This window comes from Nannospalax galili, unplaced genomic scaffold (genome assembly GCF_000622305.1).
Source record: "Nannospalax galili isolate Female #2095 unplaced genomic scaffold, S.galili_v1.0 scaffold115, whole genome shotgun sequence".
NCBI lineage: Eukaryota > Metazoa > Chordata > Mammalia > Rodentia > Spalacidae > Nannospalax > Nannospalax galili.
The window spans coordinates 7,616,483-7,638,656 of record NW_008340588.1 but is presented as its reverse complement, the minus strand read 5'-3'; the positions used below and the strand labels follow the sequence as shown (position 1 = coordinate 7,638,656).

At 37.8% G+C, this 22,174-nt stretch overlaps 1 protein-coding gene and 2 non-coding genes across 3 annotated transcripts in view; 2 read left to right on the top strand and 1 right to left on the bottom strand.

Moving 5' to 3' along the window:
• The window catches only part of Ankar (ankyrin and armadillo repeat containing), a 56,013-nt gene extending 33,949 nt beyond the window's left edge, over nt 1-22,064 (top strand). The window contains 8 exon segments of the mRNA XM_008835642.3: nt 2,162-2,286; nt 6,794-6,903; nt 6,905-6,947; nt 7,685-7,811; nt 10,505-10,614; nt 15,878-16,074; nt 19,917-19,963; nt 21,717-22,064. Coding sequence (XP_008833864.1) covers nt 2,162-2,286; nt 6,794-6,903; nt 6,905-6,947; nt 7,685-7,811; nt 10,505-10,614; nt 15,878-16,074; nt 19,917-19,963; nt 21,717-21,964 — 1,007 coding nt within the window. The 3' untranslated portion in view covers nt 21,965-22,064.
• On the bottom strand, nt 5,899-5,970 carry LOC115070774. The gene has a single exon (XR_003849905.1). It is a non-coding gene; the product is annotated as a small nucleolar RNA SNORD57 (small nucleolar RNA).
• LOC115070771 lies at nt 11,147-11,249 on the top strand. Its single transcript, XR_003849902.1, has one exon. It is a non-coding gene; the product is annotated as a U6 spliceosomal RNA (small nuclear RNA).
• Nucleotides 22,065-22,174: the final 110 nt, after the last annotated feature.

The following is a 22,174-nucleotide window of genomic DNA, read 5'->3' as shown; positions in this document are numbered from 1 at the left end:
GTTTTGGTTCCAGAGGAGGGAGTGCTTCTGCCAGGAGAGACAATAAACATTCCATTGAACTGGAAGCTAAGACTTCCCCCTGGACACTTTGGGCTTCTGATGCCCTTAAGTCAGCAGGCTAAGAAAGGAATAACAGTATTAGGAGGGGTGATTGACCCAGACTACCAGGGGGAAATTGGACTTGTTCTCCACAATGGATGTAATGAAGATTATATCTGGAAGGCAGGAGATTCCTTAGGACGACTTTTGGTGTTACCATGTCCTATGATTAAGGTCAATGGGAAACTGCAACAACCCAATCGTAACAGGACAACAAATGGCCCAGACCCTTTGGGGATGAAAGTATGGGTCACTCCTCCAGGGAAAGAGCCAATACCTGCAGAGGTGTTTGCTGATAGTGGAGGAAATACAGACTGGGTAGTAGGGGAAGGTAGTTACAAATACCAACTTAGGCCACGTGACCAGTTGCAGAAACTTGAATTGTAATTGACATGAGTATTCTTGTCCTATTTGGTTAAGAATAGGCTTGTGCATGTATACACATATGTTAAGCAGATACTTCAGTTATTCTTTTTTTGAATGTGTAATTGAGGTGTTAAGTGGTTAAGTGTTGTGAACCTATATGATTATATTGGGTTATGAGATACTAAAGGACTAAGCATTCCTTGAAGACATCATCACTTACTCTAAGATATATAATGCATTAGTCATTGTATGATGGGATAGTTATATCATGTTAGGTGAAATTATGACCTCAACATTGTTTTCATTTGGAAATTAAGCATGACTTAGAGAGATGCTATTGGGTGTCAAGTTGACAAGGGGTGGACTTGTGATGGCTAATCCTGGGTGTCAATTTGACTGAATCTGGGATTAACTGAAATGAGAGATCTTCTTGATTGGATCATCTGACGCTGGAAGATACACCCTAAATGTGGGTGTTACCTTCTGATGGTAGCTAGTATAAACAGCCATGGCAGAGGAGAATGCCTGGCTTCTTGCTGCTTGCCTTCTCTCTCGCTGGTGAGTTCATCTTGCTGCTGTAGACTGAAGACTAGCTGATCTTTTGGAATTCGTCAGACCTTCAGTGCCAGATTGGGACTACTGAGACATCCAGCCTCATGGACTGAGCAACTGCGGATTCTTAGCCTCTCCACTGTGGTGCAGCCGTGGTTGGACTACTTGGACTCTATCTTGTTAGCTAAGCTGATAAACATACATATATATTCATTCTATTGGTTCTGTTTCTTTGGAGAACCCTAATACAAATACTTTCTGTCATTTTCCTCAAAATAAGACTATAGTGGATAAAACCTTTGCCAATAATGAAATGTAGCACTGTAAAAAGTTGTCTATTGAGTCCCAGTGATGTACTAGGTTCATCTTCCTAATGGAAGATGAATGCAAATTAAATGAAAAGTAGAAGAGGAGGGGCTGGAGAGATGGCTCAGTGGTTAAGAGCACTGACTACTCTTGCAGAGGACCTGGGTTCAATTTCCATTACCCACATGGTGGCTATCAACTGTCCTTAATTCCAGTTCCAGGGGAATCCGAAACCCTCTTCTGATCTCCGTGGCATTGCATGACACGGTGCACTCACTTACATGCAGGCAATACACTCATACACATAAAATAAAAATAATAAAATATTTTTTAAAAAATAAAAAAAGAAGAGGAGGAAAAAATATCTATTCCTTGATTCTTTGATAAAACTTGACTTAAAATATTAAAAATTTCATTACAGTTCTACAGCTCAGTGGTCAATAGGAGCTTAAAATAGCCTTTAAACCTATGCAAACAAGCATTTAAAATTTATTTTTAGATGCAGAAGAGATGGAACTCTGCACTAAGGATTAGGGTACTATATCTTTACATGCCCTGCTGTCCCTAGGGACTTACCCTGGTGCCCTCAAATGGAGGGCTATAGTTGTCTTGGCTCAAAGGGAGAATGGATACTTTCTAACTGTTAAAAATCATAAAGGATATTTCTACAGAATTTTTATTGTTCTTTAAATATCAGCCAGAGAATTAGAACCAATAGATTGTACTTTAGAATATTTTGTAACTATCTTTCCACAATCACAATATATCCTGCATAAATGTTTTCATAATGAAATATGCTCTTGGATAATGTGTGATAATTTCTGAAAACCACATACTTAGGTTGAAGTGGCATTTTCTTTGGCATGCATCATCCTAGGGAATGATTTGCTACAGAAAGAATTACAAGAAAGTGAAGGATTTGAGTATTCTGATGTTCTTTATCTTCTCCACTCAAAAGATAAGGTAGGACCTTCACAAAACCTTAGTGTGTTCATCTAGAGGATAATGGTTTCAAGAAAGCACTATCAATTATGATCAAGTATCCTTCCTGGCAATATTTAAGATGTAAAAGATCTCTTCGTAGGCCATTAGTTTTGTAATGATGTAATAACATAGCTCCAAACTTTCCATAGTTGTCACATTTCATCTTTGATAGGCAGTGATTTTAATGCTTAGTGATGAGCTCCATTTTCCTCCTCCTTTTTGTAGTATAGCTTACTTATTTTTCTCTTTCATTTTTTTGTGATTTTCATAAAACATAATTTGATAGTATTTAGATTCCCTCACCTATCCACACCTTATTGTCCCCAGCCCAATGTAATGTATTAAATCATATATATTAAATCGTATATATATAGATATATACATTTATACATTATATATATAAAGACCTATAGAGTCTAATTTGTGTTCTCAAATTTCTTCAGTGTGGGTCCATCCATGGGAGTTTGTTTAACTTATCAAGAGTATACTTGAAAGAATTGGTCTCTGCCCCTCCTAGTAGCCATCAGTTGCCACAATTTGGTTGGGTTTGGGTTTTTTACCCACTTCCTCATATCTTTGCTGGGATTTTGTGGTTTGATCTTGAATGAGACATGTGCATGCTGTCACCATTGCTGTTGAGTTCATATGTATAACTGATCAGCTATCTAGAAAACTCTGTTTCCCTATGGTCATCCACTGCCTCTGACTCTTACAATCTTTCCACCCCCTCTTCTGCAATGATCCTTGAGCCTTGAGAGGCAGAAATTTGATATGGGTGTTCTATTCAGGGATAAGCACTCTGCAGCTTCTTGTTCTCTGCATAATGGCCAGTTGTAGGTTTCTGTGTTAATCACCATTTGCTACATAAGGAACTTCTCTGGTGACAGTTGAGAGAGTCATTAACCTATGGGTATAACAATAAGTCATTAGGAGTCAGTTTAATAGTATAATTGTTTAGTAGAAAACTAGTATTAGTTTCTCCCCTATGTCTAGATGATCTTTTCTTTTTTAATTTTTTTTTTCGATTCATTTGTTTTTATTTTATTGTATGAGTGTTTTGCCTGCATGTGCACTGGTGTGTACAATGCCCACATGGCCAGAAAAGGGCATCAAATCCCCTGGAACTACAGTGATAGATGGTTGTTGGCCATGTAGTGGGAATGGAACCTGGGTCCTCTGCAAGAGCAACCAGTACTCTAAACTGCTGAGCCATCTCTCTAGCCCCAAAATGATTTTGTCTTAAAACAAAAATATCAACAAAAACTTCAAATGTTCCGAAGTTACTTGGGAGGTGAAGGCAGAAGGACTGCAGTTCAAGGGAGGCTACAAAATGAATTTCAGGCTTGACTGGGCAACTTAACTGGACTTTCAAATAAAATGTAAAATGAGGGATAGAGATATAGCTCAGAGGTAGAGTGCTTTCTGAGTATGCACAAGGACCTAGGTTTAATCACTTAGAACCACACAAATTTTTTTGAAAATAATTTTAGAGTTCCAAAAAGCTTTGTAAAATTCAAGATATTGTGCTGTACATTCCATGCTATACATTCCATCCAGTTCTCCAAGTGCTAACCAGACCCTTATCACTGATACGATACTATGAAGTAATTTGCAGACTTATAATTTTGCCAATTTCTTATCAGTACCTATTTTCTGTTCCAGAATCCAATCCAGAATGTTCCATGACATTTTGTCACGTCTCATTTGTGCAGCTTAGTCATCCCACATCTTTGATGATGTTGGCATTACTGACAATAGTTTTACAGATGCTCCCTCAATTTAACTCATATTTTCTCATGATTAAACTGAAGTTATATATTGGGCAAGAATATCATAGAGTGATGTGGAAGTCCACTCACCCTCTCACTGCCTCACAGCTAAGGCTACATGATGTTGATAGGTCTCATTACTGGCAATGCTAAATTCAGTTACTTAAGGCGGTGTGATTGTTTGAATGAAAATGTCCCTCATAGGCTCCAAATATTTGGACATTTGGTCCCCAGATGGTGGCGCTGTTTTGGGAGGTTTTAGAAGGTGTCGCTGTCCTGGAGGAAGCACGTCACTGGGGGTGGGCTTACAGAGTTCTTAAGCCTTGCTGGATCTGCAGCTGCTCTTTTGCTTCCTGTGCCTGCCTGATGATGTGAGAGCTTAGCTTCTGCTGTTCCTGTTCCAGCCACCTCCTGCCACCATGCCTCCCTGCCATGACAGACTATAATTCCCCTGGAACCGTAAGCTCAAATAAACTCTTCCTTCTATAAAGTGCTTTGGTCAGTGTTTCTACCACAGCAACAGAAAAGTGACAAATACAGGCAGCATCTGCCATATATCTTCACCACAAATTTGTTGGTTTTCCCTTTGCAATTTACAAGTATCTTAGGGTAAGACAAAGTCTATGCAAATATTCTGCTTTGCATCCTAGTTTTGCTCACTAATTTTAACTTGCATTCATGTAACAATCAAGGTGACCTTTGCCTGATGGTGATTTTTAAAAATTACTTCTTCTTTATACATCTATTAGGTAGTATTCAAGTATAAGATAGAATTATTCCTGTTAACTGCTTGTTCTTAGTTTCCTGCTATCTCACCGTCAGCACTCTGAAGAATACTATCTCAGAGAACGGGAAGCTGCTGTCTGTTGTGCAATTACAGAAGTAGCCAATGATGTCTTCTAGTTCTGTGAAGTTTTAGAGGAACACAGGAGGGTCTTGGTTGAAAGTCATGTTATTTTTTTAAAATGTAGAGATTTTCTGTAGTACACTATGAGAAGTGCTAAGAATAGGGAGGTGATGAGATCGAGTGCCTCTCTGAGCCACTCCCTCCAACAAACACACTTTGCTCCTCACTAGTGCTTTCCTTTCATTGCCCTTTTCCTCATTTATACCCTTCTTCCTTTTCTTCTGCTACACAGCCCGTTCTCAAGCACCCTCCCTCCCTCCCTCTCTTCCTTCCTTCCTTCCTTCCTTCCTTCCTTCCCCCCCCTCCCCCATTCCCTCCCTCCCTCCCCCCCTCCCTCTCTCCCTTCCTCCCTTCCCCCATCCCTCCCTCCCTTCCTTCCTCCCTCCCTCTCTCCCTCCCTTCTTCCTTCATTCATTCATTCCTTCCTTCCTCTTATATCTGGTTTGTAATTGACACATCTTTGTACACTAATTCTCTGTGGATATAAGAACTATAAGATTCAACTGGTTTTGGTCAAATTTTTAAATTATAAGAATTTACACTGTATTATATTTGTTTCAAACTACCTGCCCTGTGGGGCCTGATACCATTTGGATCTGGAATATCCCTGGATGAGTTAAAGTCTTGGTCCCAGACAGCAACACCATTGGGAAGTGATGGAAATGTCATGAGGCCTAGTTGAAGGAAGTAGATTATTACAGATGTGCCATTGAAGGTGATACTGGGACTCTAGCCCCTTCCACTTTCTTTCTTCTATATCACACTTTTCTTTTCATCTTGCTTCCACCATAGTGTAATGCCCACTCATGGCTCTTAAGGAAGAACTGGCCCAAACCACTGTGGACTGAAACCCCTGAGACTATGATTCAAAATGCCAAAAATAGATCTTCCCTCTTTCCTTTTTTTTTTTCCGCTGGATCAGGCTCATTAAATCAGTTTTCTTGCCTCCACTCTACAAGGTCAGGCCAAAACAGTTCATCACCTTCAGAATCTTCCCTCTTTCTTATCTCAGAAACTTTGTGTTCTTAACTCACCTCTCTAGCCCTTGTTTTAGTTTTGAGATGGGATCTATATAGCTGAAACTGGTCTCAAATGCACAATGCCACTGCCTTCCTGGGATTACAGATATCCACTGCCATATCTGTCTATAAGGAATTTTTTGATTTATAAATTCTACTTTGAACCCTTGAAAATGAAATATGTTAAAAGTTGAAGGTTAATACCATTTGTATAATGAATAACTGCATTAATTACCTGTCAGAAATTGAAGGGAGGGATGACTGATTGCAGTTCATTGTTTAAAGGGTGTACTCCATGGTCTTCTAATCCCTTTCACTTGGGCAGAACATTGTGGTGGGAGTCTGAAGCAAAGGAGAAGCTGTTCACTTCATGGTACACAGATAGGAAGGAGGAAGAGATAAGATACTCTCAATGACCTTCCCTCCGTGAACCACTTCCCCAGTAGGTCCCATGTTCTAAAGTTGCCAGAGCTTCCTAAAATAGTGCAACCAGCTGGCACCAAGCCTCCAATACATAAGCCTTTTAGAGCAATGCTTCATGCCCAGACCTAGTCTGATATTTTCTTTGAAAATTTAAAATGTTTTCTTTCTGCCACTGAAACTTAGTTCTCTTTCCATTTTGTTTGTTCAGTAACATTTTTGGGTAACTCTCTGCTGTTTCCCCCAACAATGTCATATTTCTCTTTAACTGATAAGAATGAAATATGTTTTAATGAGCAATAATTACAAACTTAATAACATGATAAATGTAGTAAACAAAAATAATTCATTCATATGCCTCTCATTTCTAGGACATTCGCTTAAGAGCAGGCTATGCACTAGCCCTTTTTGCCTTCAATAACCGTTTTCAACAATATTTAATATTGGAAAGTGGAATGATAACTTTATCTATTTTTGAGCCTTCAATCAAAAGTTGAAACTGAAAGGGCAATGGCAGCATTTCAGGTATAAAATTAGAGGTTAACATTTCAAGTTGGTAAGTTTTTCATTTTAGTGAAAACTTATAAATTGGGGATCCCCAAAATGTTTACTCATTTGTGGAACAAATTATTTTTGAGACAGGGTCTCATCATGCAGCCTTGGCTGACGTGGAACTTATTATGTAGACTAGGTTGACCTCAAACTCTGAGATCCACTTGTCTCTGACTCCAGAGTGCTGGGATTAAATGCATGCATCACTACACCCAGCTTGATTTTTGAAACTTAGTATTTTGTACATTGGCCCTTTTACCTAATGGAAAGTCCATTATTAAGATTTCTTTATAGAATTTTTCAAGTTACAAGGCACTTTTCCTTTTATACCTTATCAGATGCCTACAACAACCTTGTGAGGTTGAAAGGCAGGTATTACTATTTTAATCACTTAATATTTTTAAGGAAACAGACAGGTCTTCTAATTGCAAACCTTAAGCTGATCATGCTGGTTCTCTCACTCTGCAACAGCTAAACATTCAGGTTCCTTTTGACCTGCTCTTTGTAGCTTTTCTATCTTACAACCCTGTCAGGTATTTCTATCACAATCCAAGGATGCAAAAGTTGCAAACCTTGTGGGAAGAATAATGTGGGTTGAATCCCACCAAATATTCTCTTTGCCCCTTAACAATACTCCATAAATCATAAGTGCTTAATTAAGAGAATTTTATTAGCAAATGCTCAATGATTCTGTGCTTTTTCTGTCTTAGATTATCATACTAGCTAAAGTCATTATAGATGTGGACCATATTACTTTGTCTGCAAGAGGTGTTACTAGTGTTACTATACTAGTTAACAGTCTGTATTCACTTCACGTTCCTACTCTTGTCTTGACAGGTAAGACGTAGCTAAAACCAATTGTAACAAGTTACATAAGAAACATGCTTAATGTCAAAGATAGTAATAAAAATCATTTAGGTTGGAATCTCAGCAATAATAAATAATGCCAATACCCTGTTGCAGTTTCAAGTTACTCTACCTGAAAACACAGAATAAGTCTACATGGAATGACAGGCATCCTCTCGACCTTGAGCAGGAATACAGTACCTCTGAACAAAGCCTTTTGGCTTTCCTAATTATTATTTCGAGGCTCTATTTTTCTAGAATATAAAATAAAAGTTCAATTATGAACTACCAAGAAAAAATTTTAAATGATTTATAGTAGTAGTGGTAGATTTATACTGATATGCCTCTGTATTTCTTTATACAGGTTGTGTACATTCCATTACTTAGGAGTTCATTATGTTAATATATAACATATCAAAGAAAAATGGTCCAATAGCTTTCTTGACATAATTGTGTAACAATATCTACTCCAAACATCCAATCTGGTAGTATACAATAGGTGATAAATGATATTTAACTGAACTACCACTCAAAACAACATAAAACAATTTCAGAATGATAGTCAATGACTACTTGTGAAATAAATGAACTAAGAAATACATTATTAAGTTAGTTAATTACTATGCTATAGAAGTGTATTTTTATGAAGTATATTTGCTTATGAAGAATATAAGTCATACAAATGAAAGCTTTCTTATGGAAATTAGCTAGGAAAAAACCTTGAAAAGAAATTAAGTATATATTCTTCAAAATATTATTTATTCAATATCATAGCAGTAAAATAACTGTAGTGGTTTTAAGTTTTGCTTCACAGTCTCTTTACTATAAGAGATGTTGTATTATACTTGTTTTCAAACATTAAATTCATTTCCTCCATCTGAGTAGAATCTCAAAAATTACTGCATGTTCTCTGCACTCTACCACCAGAGGACTCTGCATCTTGGGTCATATGCACATCCAGGGTGCCTCAGGCAAACCAGTATGTCTGGCCTCAGGTATAGTGTAGTAATTGATCACCTGGTGTCCAAGTTCATATGATTACCAAAAAAGTCCCAAAGGCACAGAAGTTTAGAAGAGACTAGGGCTTCTGTTGCCAACTGTCCATTTTTCTAGGTGCCCCTTAGATATTCTCTAATAAGAGAATATATGAAATCAAATATATATTTCACATATATGGAATATATCTGATGAAAGTAAATTTGACATTTTTAACAATATATTGAATTTATTGGATTTTTATATATTTCATACAGCTTAATTAAATTTAGACTCCTTCCCCTATCTGCACCTTCTCCTATAGCCCTCCCAACAGATTTCATACATTCTGTCATATATGTTAAGGCCTATTGAGTCAGGTTTGTGTCCCCAATTGTCCCTCACTGTGTGCTCATCCATGATTTTTCCTAGCTAGTCTCCATAAGAGTTTTAATTTGTGAGACTCTTATGTCTTCTTTCTAAGCAAATATACTCCCAAAATACATTTCTATGGTATAGCAATTAGCTACCTAACAATCTATCCGTTCATTTATTCCTGCTCCTACTCTTCAAGTTCTCCTCCACTTGAGCTTCTCTACCTTCTCTATCTGCTTCTCACTTCTCATCTTTTAAAAAATATATTATTTTTATTTTATTTTTATGCCTTTGAGTGTATTGCCTGCATGTGTGTAAGTGCACCTGTGTTGTGCAATGCCCAAGAAGGTCAGAAGAGGACATGGGATCCCCTGGAACTGGAATTACAGATGGTTGTTAGCCACCATGTGGGTGCTGGTAATTGAACACAGGTCCTCCACAAGAGCAGCCAGTGCTCTTAACCACTGAGACATCTCTCCAGCCCTTACTTCTCATCTTTAAAGACTTCTTTAACTTTACAGAGAAGTTACCTTCACACAGCTTTTACTTTATAACTCAGCCCTCTCATTCTGAGGCAGTAAGTACAAAGAATTCCTTGTTATACTGGATGCCAGAAAAAATACAGGGAGAACAAAACTGAGTTCCGATCTCCAAATACAGAGCTGGTCTGTAGAAATACATTTAATGTTAAAACAAAACACCAAAAATAAATAGTATTAAGTTGGTAGCTGCTTATTGGTAAGCAGCTGGTAAGTTGGTAGTTATTTATTATTTATCTATTTATTTATAATACCAGGTCACTTTATTTCTAGTCTCTAAACATTTCTTTTTATAATAAGAACTAAAGTAATTTTAAATTTCAATAAGTGATACACTACTTGATTTAAAACCTATCATTAATCCTCCAGCTTGAAGCCATTTGAATTACAAAAAAGAAAATTTTTCTTTCTTTAAGATAATTAAATGACTATGTTCACTATCATTTAAAAAACCCTAACAAGGGACTAGAGAGATGGCTCAGCAGTTAAGAGCACTTTCTGCTCTTGCAGAGGACCCAGGTTTAGTTCCCAGTACCCACATGGTGGCTAACAACTGTAATTCTAGTTCCAGGGGATTCAGCACTTTCTTCTGGCTTCCGCAGGCATTGCACGACATAGGTACACTTACATACATACAGCCAGAACACACAGACATGTCTTTTTTTTTCTTGATGCTTCATTTAATAGAGAGGTCTTACAACTTGAACCTTTTAAAATCTATGTGCACGTGAACAAAAAGCACAGTATAGTTTATTGGTTTTGACTGACATGAGAACTCTTCTCTGTGATTTCTAGGTAATCTCATAGCCAGCCTAGCTCATACCAGAGCTGGTATTCTAGAAGCTTTTCTCACATTAGGGACAATACAACGGCTCTGCTACCACTTGTACTCAAGAAGAGAAGAGGTAAATGAAAATAATAACATTTATTATGCTAGAAATAATAAAATTTGCCTCTCTCACACAATGCAATAATTTTCAGGTTAACTGCATTATATACATAGTAATAACTCAATATTATATATGGTAATATGATAATATCTCAAAAATAGATGAACTTCCTAGAATTAGTCATATCTGACATCCACAATTCTGATTTCCACAAAAAGTACATATTTGTTTTAACTCCAAGACTTAATAACCATAAAAGCAGTATAAAACAAAGATTTAAAAACTAATACCTGCCCAAATTTGTTTCTGAATTAAAATACAAAAACAAAACTCTGTAAAATAATAGTAATTTTTATTCTAGAACCACCATTTAATCACAAAAATCTCATGTCCTAGTGTATGCCAGTAATATCAGAACATGGGAGTTTGAGACAGGAGGAGCCCCCCTGGTTCAAAGCCAGTCTGGGTTAAAAAGTGAGTGCTAGACCAGTCAAGGCCACATAGAAAGACCCTGTCTCAAAGATAAGAATAAAAATAAAAATAAAAGGTTCCATTCAGCAGCACTTAGACTAAAATTGGAGCCTTGCAGAGATGTAGTATGGCCCCTGTGCAAGGATGGCATGCAAATTTATGAAGGGATCCATATTTTTAAGAACAAAGTATAATGACATAGATGTCATTATATATTTGTGCTATGATGAAATCTGATACTATATGTAACTTTAAACAATTCAGCTATCAATAAATATACCAATGATGCACAAATTTATAACTAAAATATAAGATGTTCAAAAGAATCAGTTACTTAGCCAGGGTGAGGCAGGGGGATCAAAAGTTTGACACCAATCTGGGCAATTTAGCAAGATACTGTTTCAAAACAAAGGTCCTGGATTCAATCCCCAGCACTTCCAAATAACCTCCCCTCAAAACAAAACCCCTGGTTACTCTGTCATTTCTACAATTTGGAATAAATGAAACTGAGCATGAATGAATTTTTCTCGTATCCTGAGCACAGAGATGAGGGGGTGTGAAAGAGGCCAATGCTGGCCATAGTGTTGGGGTGGGCAGGGAGTCAGGAAGTGGGGTGGGAAGGCGCAGAATTTCAAGCACCAGCCTTGGTTATTAATTAAAATTCATTCCCAGGCAGCATATCACTGACTGCAAGGTTAAAGATCAACTAAGAGCAGTAGCATGTGGTTGGCTTTCTTCAACCAGCTAAGCACAAATCTTAGTTTTTGGATGTACCCTACTTACTACCCATTAGGTGAAAATGTATTACCTTCACAAGCAGCACTAGACCTATATGGGCAAAGCAGAACTTTCCACATGTGCCTACCCTTACACTCCTCACAGTGCAGATATACAAGTTCCTGTCCAGCAATATTTCCCATCCCAGTATGCCTGTGTAACACCTGAAAATTTGAAATATGTTTCTTGTGCTCAAAGGCCCAAATCACTATTCTCACCTTGTTCTTCAATAAGAACTACAAGAAGTCAAAGTCTGTAGCAGGCAGTTCTCTTCAGGTCTTCCTACCTTGCTCCTGCAAGGTGTATATTCTCTTTAAAAATATTATTCAGGGCCTGGAGAGATGGCTCAGAAGTTAAGAGAATTGGCTGCTCTTGCAGAGGACCCAGGTTCAGATCCCAGCACCAAAATGGTAGCTAACAACCATCTGTAACTCCAGTTCCAGGGGATCTGAGGCCCTCTTCTGGCTTCTGCGGGCACTGCACAACACGGGTGCACTTATATACATGCAGGCAAAACACTCATACACATAAAAACATTTTAAGATTTTTATTCAATATTCATATATACATGTTTTCATGTTTTGATCAAATCCATCCCCATACTTTTCTCCTCCAATTCCTTTTCCATCCTCTCCTTTACTTTCTCCTCCCAACTTCAGGTGTTAGGTTTTTTGTTTTGTTTTGTTTTATTTTTTAAATATTTTTATTTTCATATTATGTGTATGTGTGTATTGCCTGCATGTAGGTAAGTGCACCCATATCGTGTAATGCCTGTGGAGGACAGAAGAGATTGTTGGATCTGCTGGAACTGGAGTTATGGACAGTTGTTTGCTGCCATGTGGGTGCTGGGATTCGAACCTAGGTCTTCTGCAAGAACAGTCAGTGTTCTTAACTGCTGCACTTTCTCTCCAGCCCAATTGTTTTGTTTTTTAATACCCATGGAGTCCATTTTGTATGTTTGGATATGCTTGGGTGGAGGAATGTCTACTAGGACATGGGTAGCCTTTTGGGGCCGAATCCCTGGAGAAAACTGACTCTCCTTGTTCATCAATTTCTAATAGCTCCTTAGATGGGGTGGGATTTCATGAGCCCTTCCCTATCCATGCTGGGATTTTAGCTGGCTTGATATTATGCATGTGGTTCCAGCTACTGTGCTGTCATGTCAGACAAATTCTGGTTCATTGCAGACATCTACCCCCCTGCTTTCTTACAATCTTTCTGCCTCCTCTTCTGAGATGATATCTTAGGAAGGAAGTGTGATACAGATGTTCCATTTTGAGCTGAGCATTCTACAGTCTCTTATTCTCTGCACATTGACTGCTTGCCATGTGATTGGATTTAAAGCCCACACCACAAAATGGAACCCATGCCTGGTACTGTTAAACTGGGCCAAAATCCTGTGGCTGGATAGGTCATAAGTCCTGGAGGAGAAACCACTATTATTCTTCTGTAAGTGGACACAGTAATAACTGCCCCCTAAGTTTTTACCTTTATATCCATAAAAGTGAATCTTTCATTCACTAATCGGAGAAGCTCTTCCTCATCAGAGAAGCTTTTTTTTTTTTTCCAGTAGACCATGTACATCCTCTTCATTCAAAGCTTTCTTAGTTTCTTACCTGAAGACTGAGTCAGTGCTAATAATAGCAGTCATTAGCTTTTGGGTATTCTTTACTTTCATCCATTAAGGCTTAATACAGTATTTCTCCAACTCTGGATCTATCAGAATCACAGTAAGGGCCTGTTATGCCATATATTACTGGGCCCTATCCCCAGAATTCCTAATCCAATATATCTGAGGCAGGCACATTTCTAGAAAGCTGAAGCAAGAAACCACATACAGAAAAGAGCCACAAGTTCAAGGTAAATAGATATATAGGTAGATAGAACAGCCTGATGCTAACATAAAGGCCAATAATCAACCCTCTGATACCCTACATACACAACCTTGATTTATGTTTATGACACTTTTATGCTGTCAACTATCAAACTCCTTACCCAGGAGTATCCTTTAACTACCCACATGATCAGCCTAATTAATTCAGAGTTACAGGCCAAGGGAATTGTCTTTAAAGAAACTTTTTCTAGAGTCTGGTGGCCTAATCCTTCTGTTTCTTTCTCGGTTCTTGTCAGAGGAAAACAGTGCTTTCCTGAGTGGCTAGCTTTAGCCTGTTTTTTTTTTTATCTTGTAGTCTTTCCTGGTTTCCTATGGCATTCACCTCAGCAGTTTTGAAAAATTCCAAAGCCCTGCCTGCACCCCAGAATACTTAATGAGTTTCTACAGCTGGAATTCAATATAATTGTCAAAGTTGTCCAGGTGATTCTCATATACAGCCAAGGTTGAGACCCACTGTCTTGGCCGAGATTCCAAAGTTCTTATTCTGGCTGTACTTTAAAATCCCCTACAGAACTAATTCTGATTTAGTTGGTGAAATTTAAGTTTTTAATATTCAAGGTAATTCTAAAATGAAGTCAATTATGGGTAACAAAGTTCTAAAATGAAGTCAATTATAAATAACAAAGATTGTAGGCAACTACTAGAAATCAAGGCACTTAACAGTATTCTCTAAAAATATGAGGCAGGGGGCTGGAGAGATGGTTCAATGGTTAAAGCACTAGCTGTGCTTGCAGAAAACCTGGGTTTGAATTCCAGCACCCACATAGCACTAACAACCATTTATAACTCCACTTCCAGGGAATCTGGCACCCTCTTATGTCCTCTGCAGGTACTGCATGACAAATAATATTGATAGTTCTGTGTGCATTCTTATTTTAATTATTGAGGATATGACCAGAAAGATAAAAATGCAGAGGCAGAATAAGGCTGGTGATTAGTATTGGGCTGAGAAAAGGTTGAGGAGAAGCAGTGGAGAAATGGCTTAGTGGTTAAGAACCCTGGCTGCTCTTTCAGAAGACCTGGGTTCAAATCCCAGCACCCACATTGTGGCTAACAACAATCCATTACTTCAGTTCCAGGGGACCCAACACCCTCTTCTGACCTCTATGGACATTGTATGACACAGGTGTACTTACATACATGCGGGCATAACACTCATACACATAAAATAAAAACAAGTAAAAGTTTTAAAAAATCTTTCTAAAAAAGTAATAAAAATATGAGGCAGAGGGTATGGCTCAGTGGTAGAATGAGTGCTTGCCTAGCATGCCTGAGGTTCTGAGTTTGAGTCATAGCCCTGACTTTTAAAAAAGAACTATTATGTTTTTATCTACTGATTGTCATTTGTTTACACACATATCTAATGTAATGTTTACAGAGACTTAAGAATTATTTCATGTTTAATTATGTGTGTATGTACATGTGTGTGCAGGTATATGCAGAGGCCAGAAGAAGGTGTCAGATCCCTTGGAGTTGGAGTTACAGGCAGTTGTGAAATGCCTGATGTGGGTGCTGGGAACTGAACTTGAATCAACAGATTTTCCAGAAGCGTTCTCATAAAGAGGCTATTTAAAGCCCTGCGTTAGATAATTTAAATACAAAATCCATTGGTTAAAAGTTTCTTCTTGGGGCTGGAGAGATAGCTCAGTGGTTAAGATCACTGGCTGCTCTTGCAGAGGACATGGGTTGGATTCCCAGCACTCACAAGGTAGTTAACAATCATCCCTAACTCTAGTTCCAGGTGAATCCAACACTCTCTTCTGACCTCCATGGGCACTTCATGACATTGGTGTACTTATATACATGCAGGCGACACACTCATACACATAAAATAAGAATATTTTAAGAAGTTCCTTCTTAAAAATTGTGATAAACCTATTTTGAAATAGAGAATGTCTACATACACTACCACATAGGCACACAAACAATCAACCCATACATTTTTCAAAGTTCAAGCTGAATATTGATATATTTGAATCCTAAATGTTTTAAAAAGTATGCAAGAATATATTTAGTTCCAGGTGAGTACTTAAAATGATCAAAATAGCAAATATTTTTCATGTCAGCTATATTTTGTCATAATAAAATATAGGAAGAAAATTAAAAATCAAGCTGCTTCTTTATTCTTTAATTTAGGTTCGTGTAGATTGTTCCTGTGGCCTTGGTTACCTAAGTTACAACTCCTTTGCTTTCCGAATTTTGCTGACTGAATGCAGGAATAAACCTCATCAGTTCCTACGCATAACAAAGAATATCAGCAGAGATGCAAGTATTAACCCTGCATTTTTAAAGGAATTTCAAATGCAACAAAGTGTGGGACTTCCTTCCTTAAGGTATTGTGCCTTATGAAACTGAAGTAGTAGAATTATTAGTAAAGATTTTATTGAAGTTTAAGGATGGTCCATTATGTAGAATTATCCTTGACGTGTATATATCTTCTGTAAGACAAAACTTAGCTTCAAATGAATGTCCATTCTCAAAGTCTGTTTTTATCTTTTGGGTGCAAAGGGTCTTCTGTATTTTATCCAAGTTGCTTCATCAAGATATGCAGCAATGACAGCAGGTTTCTATTTAAAGCTCAGTATTAAATATCTTCCCTCACTTTAAGTGCATCACTCTGTCAAGAAAAAAAATTCAAGGTATTTGAAACCTTGACACACTTCCATGATTATCTGGGCTATGTAAAAGTTAGTACCTTTATTCTTCCTGCATGTACGTAGATCAATGCCCAAAAAAGATAGAATTAGGCTTTAATTGTTTAAAAAAACTATGCTACAAAAAGAGAAAGCTTATTATAAACCATGTTAAAAAGGATAGAGACGGGGAGGAATATCTTCTTTTAGAAAAACTCCAGAAATCTGAAAAATCTCAGTCCACATTTTGTTTTTTCCCTGAAGAAGTTGGAGAAGGGTAGTAAAACCTCAATTTGTACTCCAAAACATTATCAGTGAAGGATCAGCAGTCACCATAGTCACAGTGCTGAAGGGGCATGACTGCTGAGGTAGGAGACAACTGCCTCCCAGCTGGGAAATGGAAATGTAAACTATAGCCTACTGGCTGGGAAAGTGAGCTGAACCTCACTGGTACTGAATTCTCCAAGAGGCTTCTTCTAGAAACAGACAAACCAGACTTGTCTTCTTTTACTATTTTTTAAATTATTTTATTATGTGTATGAGTACATCACCTTCATGTATGTAAGTGTACCTATGCCGGGCATGACCGCAGAAGTCAGAAGAGGATGTCAGTCCCCTGGAACTGGAGTTACAGATAGTTGTTAGCTGCCATGTGGGTGTTGGGAATCGATCCTGGGTCCTCTGCTAGAGCAGCCAGTGTTAATCATTGAGCCATCTCTCTAGCCCACAGACTCTTCCTCTTATTTCAGCAACATAAATAGATGATAGATAAATGGATGGATGGATGAATGGATGGAAGGATGGATGGATGAATAGGTAAAAACACTTGGAGCTAGGTCTGGTGGCATGTGCTTATAATCCAAGCAGGAAGGAAGAGACAAGTTGATCCCTGGGGCATCCTGGCCAGCCAGACTAGCCTACTTGGTGAGTTCCAGGACAGTAAGGGACCCTTACTGTCAAAAAAGGGTGGTCACTACCTGAGAAAGGACACCCAAAATTGTCCTCTGGTCACATACACAACATGCAATGCTCCTCCTCCTCTCACCCCCAATCCCCAGTTCCCCCAAACACTTGGTAAGTTCCTCCTCCATCCTTCAGATCAGGATATTCAAAGAAAGGAGTCATCAGTAGAGCCATCTTAGAAGCTGTAAGAATTATTGAAAGTTGGAGACTTAGAAATGGACAAAAGCTGTTGAGAGTAGAACAGATTTTCTAGTGCTCAGGAATCCAGGCAGCATATAGAGTAGTTTCCTGGTGACGTACCCCAAAGCCATGGCACATGCCTTTAATCCTAGCACTTTGGAGGCAGAGGTAGGCTGATCTCTGTGAGATCAAGGCCAGCCTGGTCTACATAGTGAGTTCCAGGCCATCTGGGACTACAGAGAGACCCTATCTCAAAAAGAAACAACAACCAAAAGAACTAGCTTATCTGGCCACCGTGGTGGCCTTCACAAAGCCCTCAGTGATGGCAAAGTGCATGAGGAGCATACTACCACTCAAGCCATATCCTAGGAATGGTCTTGCTCTTGGATGCCAGTGCTAGGAAGTGGTGAACCAGCCCTACCATATCACAAAGAAGACAGAAATGCATCGAATGCAGATGACAGAGGTACAAAAACAGAAGCTATGTAGGGATAACAGAACCTCTAACCAGACATCTTCTGTGGGGATAAAGTTCCCAACAGACAGAGAGTAATCACTGGGTAGACAAGTTTGGAAGAATGAGAGTCTGTGAATGAATGTTCATAGCATGGAAATGAGAAGGGAGGCAGAGCACTGTAGTTACAAAGAATATCCCCTAAACCACCTTCTTGTGTACAGGGGCCATGAAGTATGTTTGTTTTGAGCATGGTTAAGATTCCCTAAAAGACAAACTAAGTAGATGGGTCCAGATATCACCAGTGCCTATGTGAATGAATGAATGAATGAATGATGCCTTTAAAGTCAGCCTGAAAGGAGGGAATAGGTGGCCCATGACTATGTAGCAGGTGGTCACTGTCCTTCAGCCAGAACTTATAAACTCCATATTCTCCATGGCATGGTGGGTCTATAAGGGAAGCATCAGTACCCACACCTGGGAAACTCCTCTTTCTGGGAAACTGGGCATGTTTGCTCTTAGCTTTGATTTGGTGGTTGTCTACTTTTCTCTTCCATCAGGGGTCCTATCTAAATACAGTCAGTTTCACCTTGTCTGTTTCCCAGGGTTCCATTGCCCTTTGTCACTACTCATCTCTTTTGGAAGGCCATCTGGCTAGTACCTCAATACTCTGCAGCTTCATCTTGGAGAAAAGTTGGTGTCTCTCAGTTTCAAGGGACAGGGATCCCCCTATGATAGTAGATACTGAAGCCCAAATATTATTCGTCAACCTAGTCTCCACCCCAAGCAAGGTAGTGACATTGTCAATTTGATCTTCCAATCAGAAAAATCTTCTTCCAAAATTAGGCATTCTTTGTCCCAATTAAAGAATCAAAGAAGGCGTTGGCGCCCCTGGAACTGGAGTTATGGATAGTTCTTTGTGGCCATGTGGGTGCTGAGAACTGAACCCAAGTCCTCTAGAAGAGTAGCCAGTGGTCTTAGTCCCAACAAGTCTCGCTAGTCCCCACAAGCCCATTTTTGATTAACCTTGAGAAGGTAAATTTGAAGAGCTCTGAACCAAACAGGAAAGCCAACGTGATCTCTACTGCAAATGGGTCTTCTGAACTTTTGACACAAAGCTAGACCAAATTTCTAGGATGGAAATAAAGGTTAAATCAGACCCAGTAGCTGAAATTATAGTGTCTGTCAAGCATTTTGCTCAGAGGATTTTGCCTTAATGTTGTAATCTCATAACTTAAGTCTAACGGTAGAAAATCTCCTTACTGTAAACAATTTCCTCTGCTTCTATAAAGATGGATTATGAATCTCTTCATGTAGCATGACAATTCATATACAGGAGACCTACTCAAGATACACTATTTTTTTTAATGATACAAGAAGAGATAAGACTCAATAGTATATCAGTATGGTTACATAAATCAACTTTAAGCATGGAGAAAGACGAGTATATCTTTAGAATCCTTTGAAAAACTGAAAGTCTAAAACTCTAATTTTATATAAAACAGAAAATCTAAATTTTAATTGCAATAATTGACAGTGTTAAAGAGGCATTTAATTGTGGTCCTCTAATTTATAGGATAAGACTACCAAAGAAATTTAATTTAGTGCACATTTAATTTAGTACAAGTAACTAGTATTTTGTAGTCAGCCCCACAACTCTGTGGGAAATGGAGAATATGTTCCTTATTCAATTCTGTTTTCTTTAAAACCTAGGTCATGTCTCATCTTCTTTTCACTTCAAGAAGAATTAATGTTCCATTTTAGATATATTTATGTTTAAAATGCAAAATGAGTAAGAGACTTTACAGTAGCACACATAGCTTCATACAGGTCTAGCAGGCTATTAAGCACCCGACATGGTACCTGGAATCTATATATTTCTTCATGTTTTTCTAGATGTAGTTTGTCATTTACTTTATTATTTGATTCCCCCCCCCCCTTTCAGCCTGGAGAAGAATGGAGGACCATCTGTAAATCCCATCTTTAAAAAAGGTAGTTAAGTTTTCTTTAATTCCTTTCAGTCCTGACACTGATTCTATCCCATTTCTATAAATCCAAAATGCGGAGACAATGCTCCAAAAAGTTTACTTACCTGTAAACATATGTTTTGTAATTCTATATACCTAAGATACATTCTCTTTATAAGCCTGTTAATCATTTAAAATCTTCCCTACTAACATCGATTGTCAAAGATCTGTCTACAAGATGGCTCAGTGGGCAAAGGCACTTGCCACCAACTCTGATGACCTGAGCTTGATCCCTAGCACCCACATGGTAGAAGGAGAGAAACAAGATTTGCAAGTTGTCCTTTGATCTATACATATATGCTGTGACACAATTATACCTATCTACCCATATCCACCCACACAATAAACAAATAAGTAATAATTTTTTAAAAAAAACTTTGCTTTTTTCAAGTTAAGCACAGAGATAAGTCATTATTTATACATGTAAGTATGACTTAAATAATGATCTTGCCATTGTTCTGTTTCAAGTACAATTTATTTCAAAAGTCTTACATCAGAGATCACATTTTTTTTTTTTTCTAGTGATAGTTTACAGTTTTGACTCAGTTGGTAGTTGACAGTTGGGTGGCCTGTCTGAATAAATCAGAGTCTAGATGTTGCAATACTATTCATTCCTTTCTAGTAAACATTTAAGATTTATTTTTAAATAATTTTAAATTATGTGCATGTGTGTGGGTATTTGCTTGCATGTGAGTGCAGGTGCCCGAGAAAGCCAGATGCATCAGATGCCCCTGGAGCTGAAATACAGGTGGTTCTGAACTGCTCCACGTGAGTGTTGGGAATGAACTCAGGTCCTCTGCAAGAGCAGTACCTGCTCTTAACCATTTAGCTAACTCTTCAGCACCCAACCTATTAGACATTTAATGCAGAATACATATGAATAAATACTATTTTCATATGTTTATTCATCTGTTAAGCTTATAAAAGGGCCAAAGTAAAAGTTTTAGTTGTTACATTGTCCTAAAGTCAAAATCTAGGATACAACCATCTGAAAGTCAGAAACTGAAGAGAACAGGAAGGGAAAGTAAAAACAGAATAGGGGAACTAGTGAGATGACTCAATGGTTAACAGCACTTGCTGCTCTTACAGAAGACCTGAGTTTAGTTCTTTGATCACCACTGTCTGTAACTCCAGCTCTAGGAATTCAGTGTCCTCCTCTGGCCTCTGCAGACACCCACATATAAATGGCACACATTCATACAGACATACAAACATACACATAAAATAAAAAATGTAAAAAAAGAGAAAAAGGAACTTCATTTATTCAGGGAATATCTGCTGGAAATTTGTATGTGTGAAGGCTATCTTTCTGAATACGTTTTCTCCAATAGCTTTCTCAATTTGAGAATAACTTACACAAGTTAGACACTCTTGTTCTATACTTTAATAACAGTTTGTAAACAAGGTTTCTGAAAATATTAGTAAAAGAATAATGTACAAAATTTCTGATAGAATTAATTTTATTTTGTCTGTGTGTCACTTTGATAAAGCTAATGCTTTAACACTTTCTTTTGGTACTAAACTATGATGTTTTAAAGTAGCTGGCATTTGCTTTTACCAGGGCCCAACTGGTACAGTACAAGCTGGCAAATCACATTTTGTAAAATCTGGAAGTCTGTTATGACCTATTCTTATGTTTTGGTTAAAGAAAATAAGAACTAATCAGACTATACATAGGATCCTTAAGAGGCATTTACTTATGACCCTCTAATTTTTAGGGAAAGAGCATCGAATAAAAGCAAGACCTAAAATTCAACCAAAAGATTCTCTGACTTTAATACCGCCTGTGACCAATTTCATGGGTATCTTCAAAACAGCAAAAAAGACCAATGTGTCCCATAACATTTTCTCTTTTTCATCTGGAGTCTCAGCGGATATTTTAAATGTATCAAGACCAAGAACAGTGTGTTTGAACAAACTTGGGAAATGTGAACAGAAAGTCAAATCTGAGACAGCAGAATCCTAATAGTAATAAAAAGCACTTTAATATGAAATGATTCTTGAGTAGTCTTTTTTAAAAAAATATTATTATAATGAAATATACTGACAGCATCTTTTCAAATGGAATTTTTGTGGTTTGAATGGAAGTTCTTTATGTAGATAATAAATGGATTTTCTTTCCTATATTTCACATGGAATTAACATAAGGTCAGAGTAATTGTTTCAAAAAATAAGT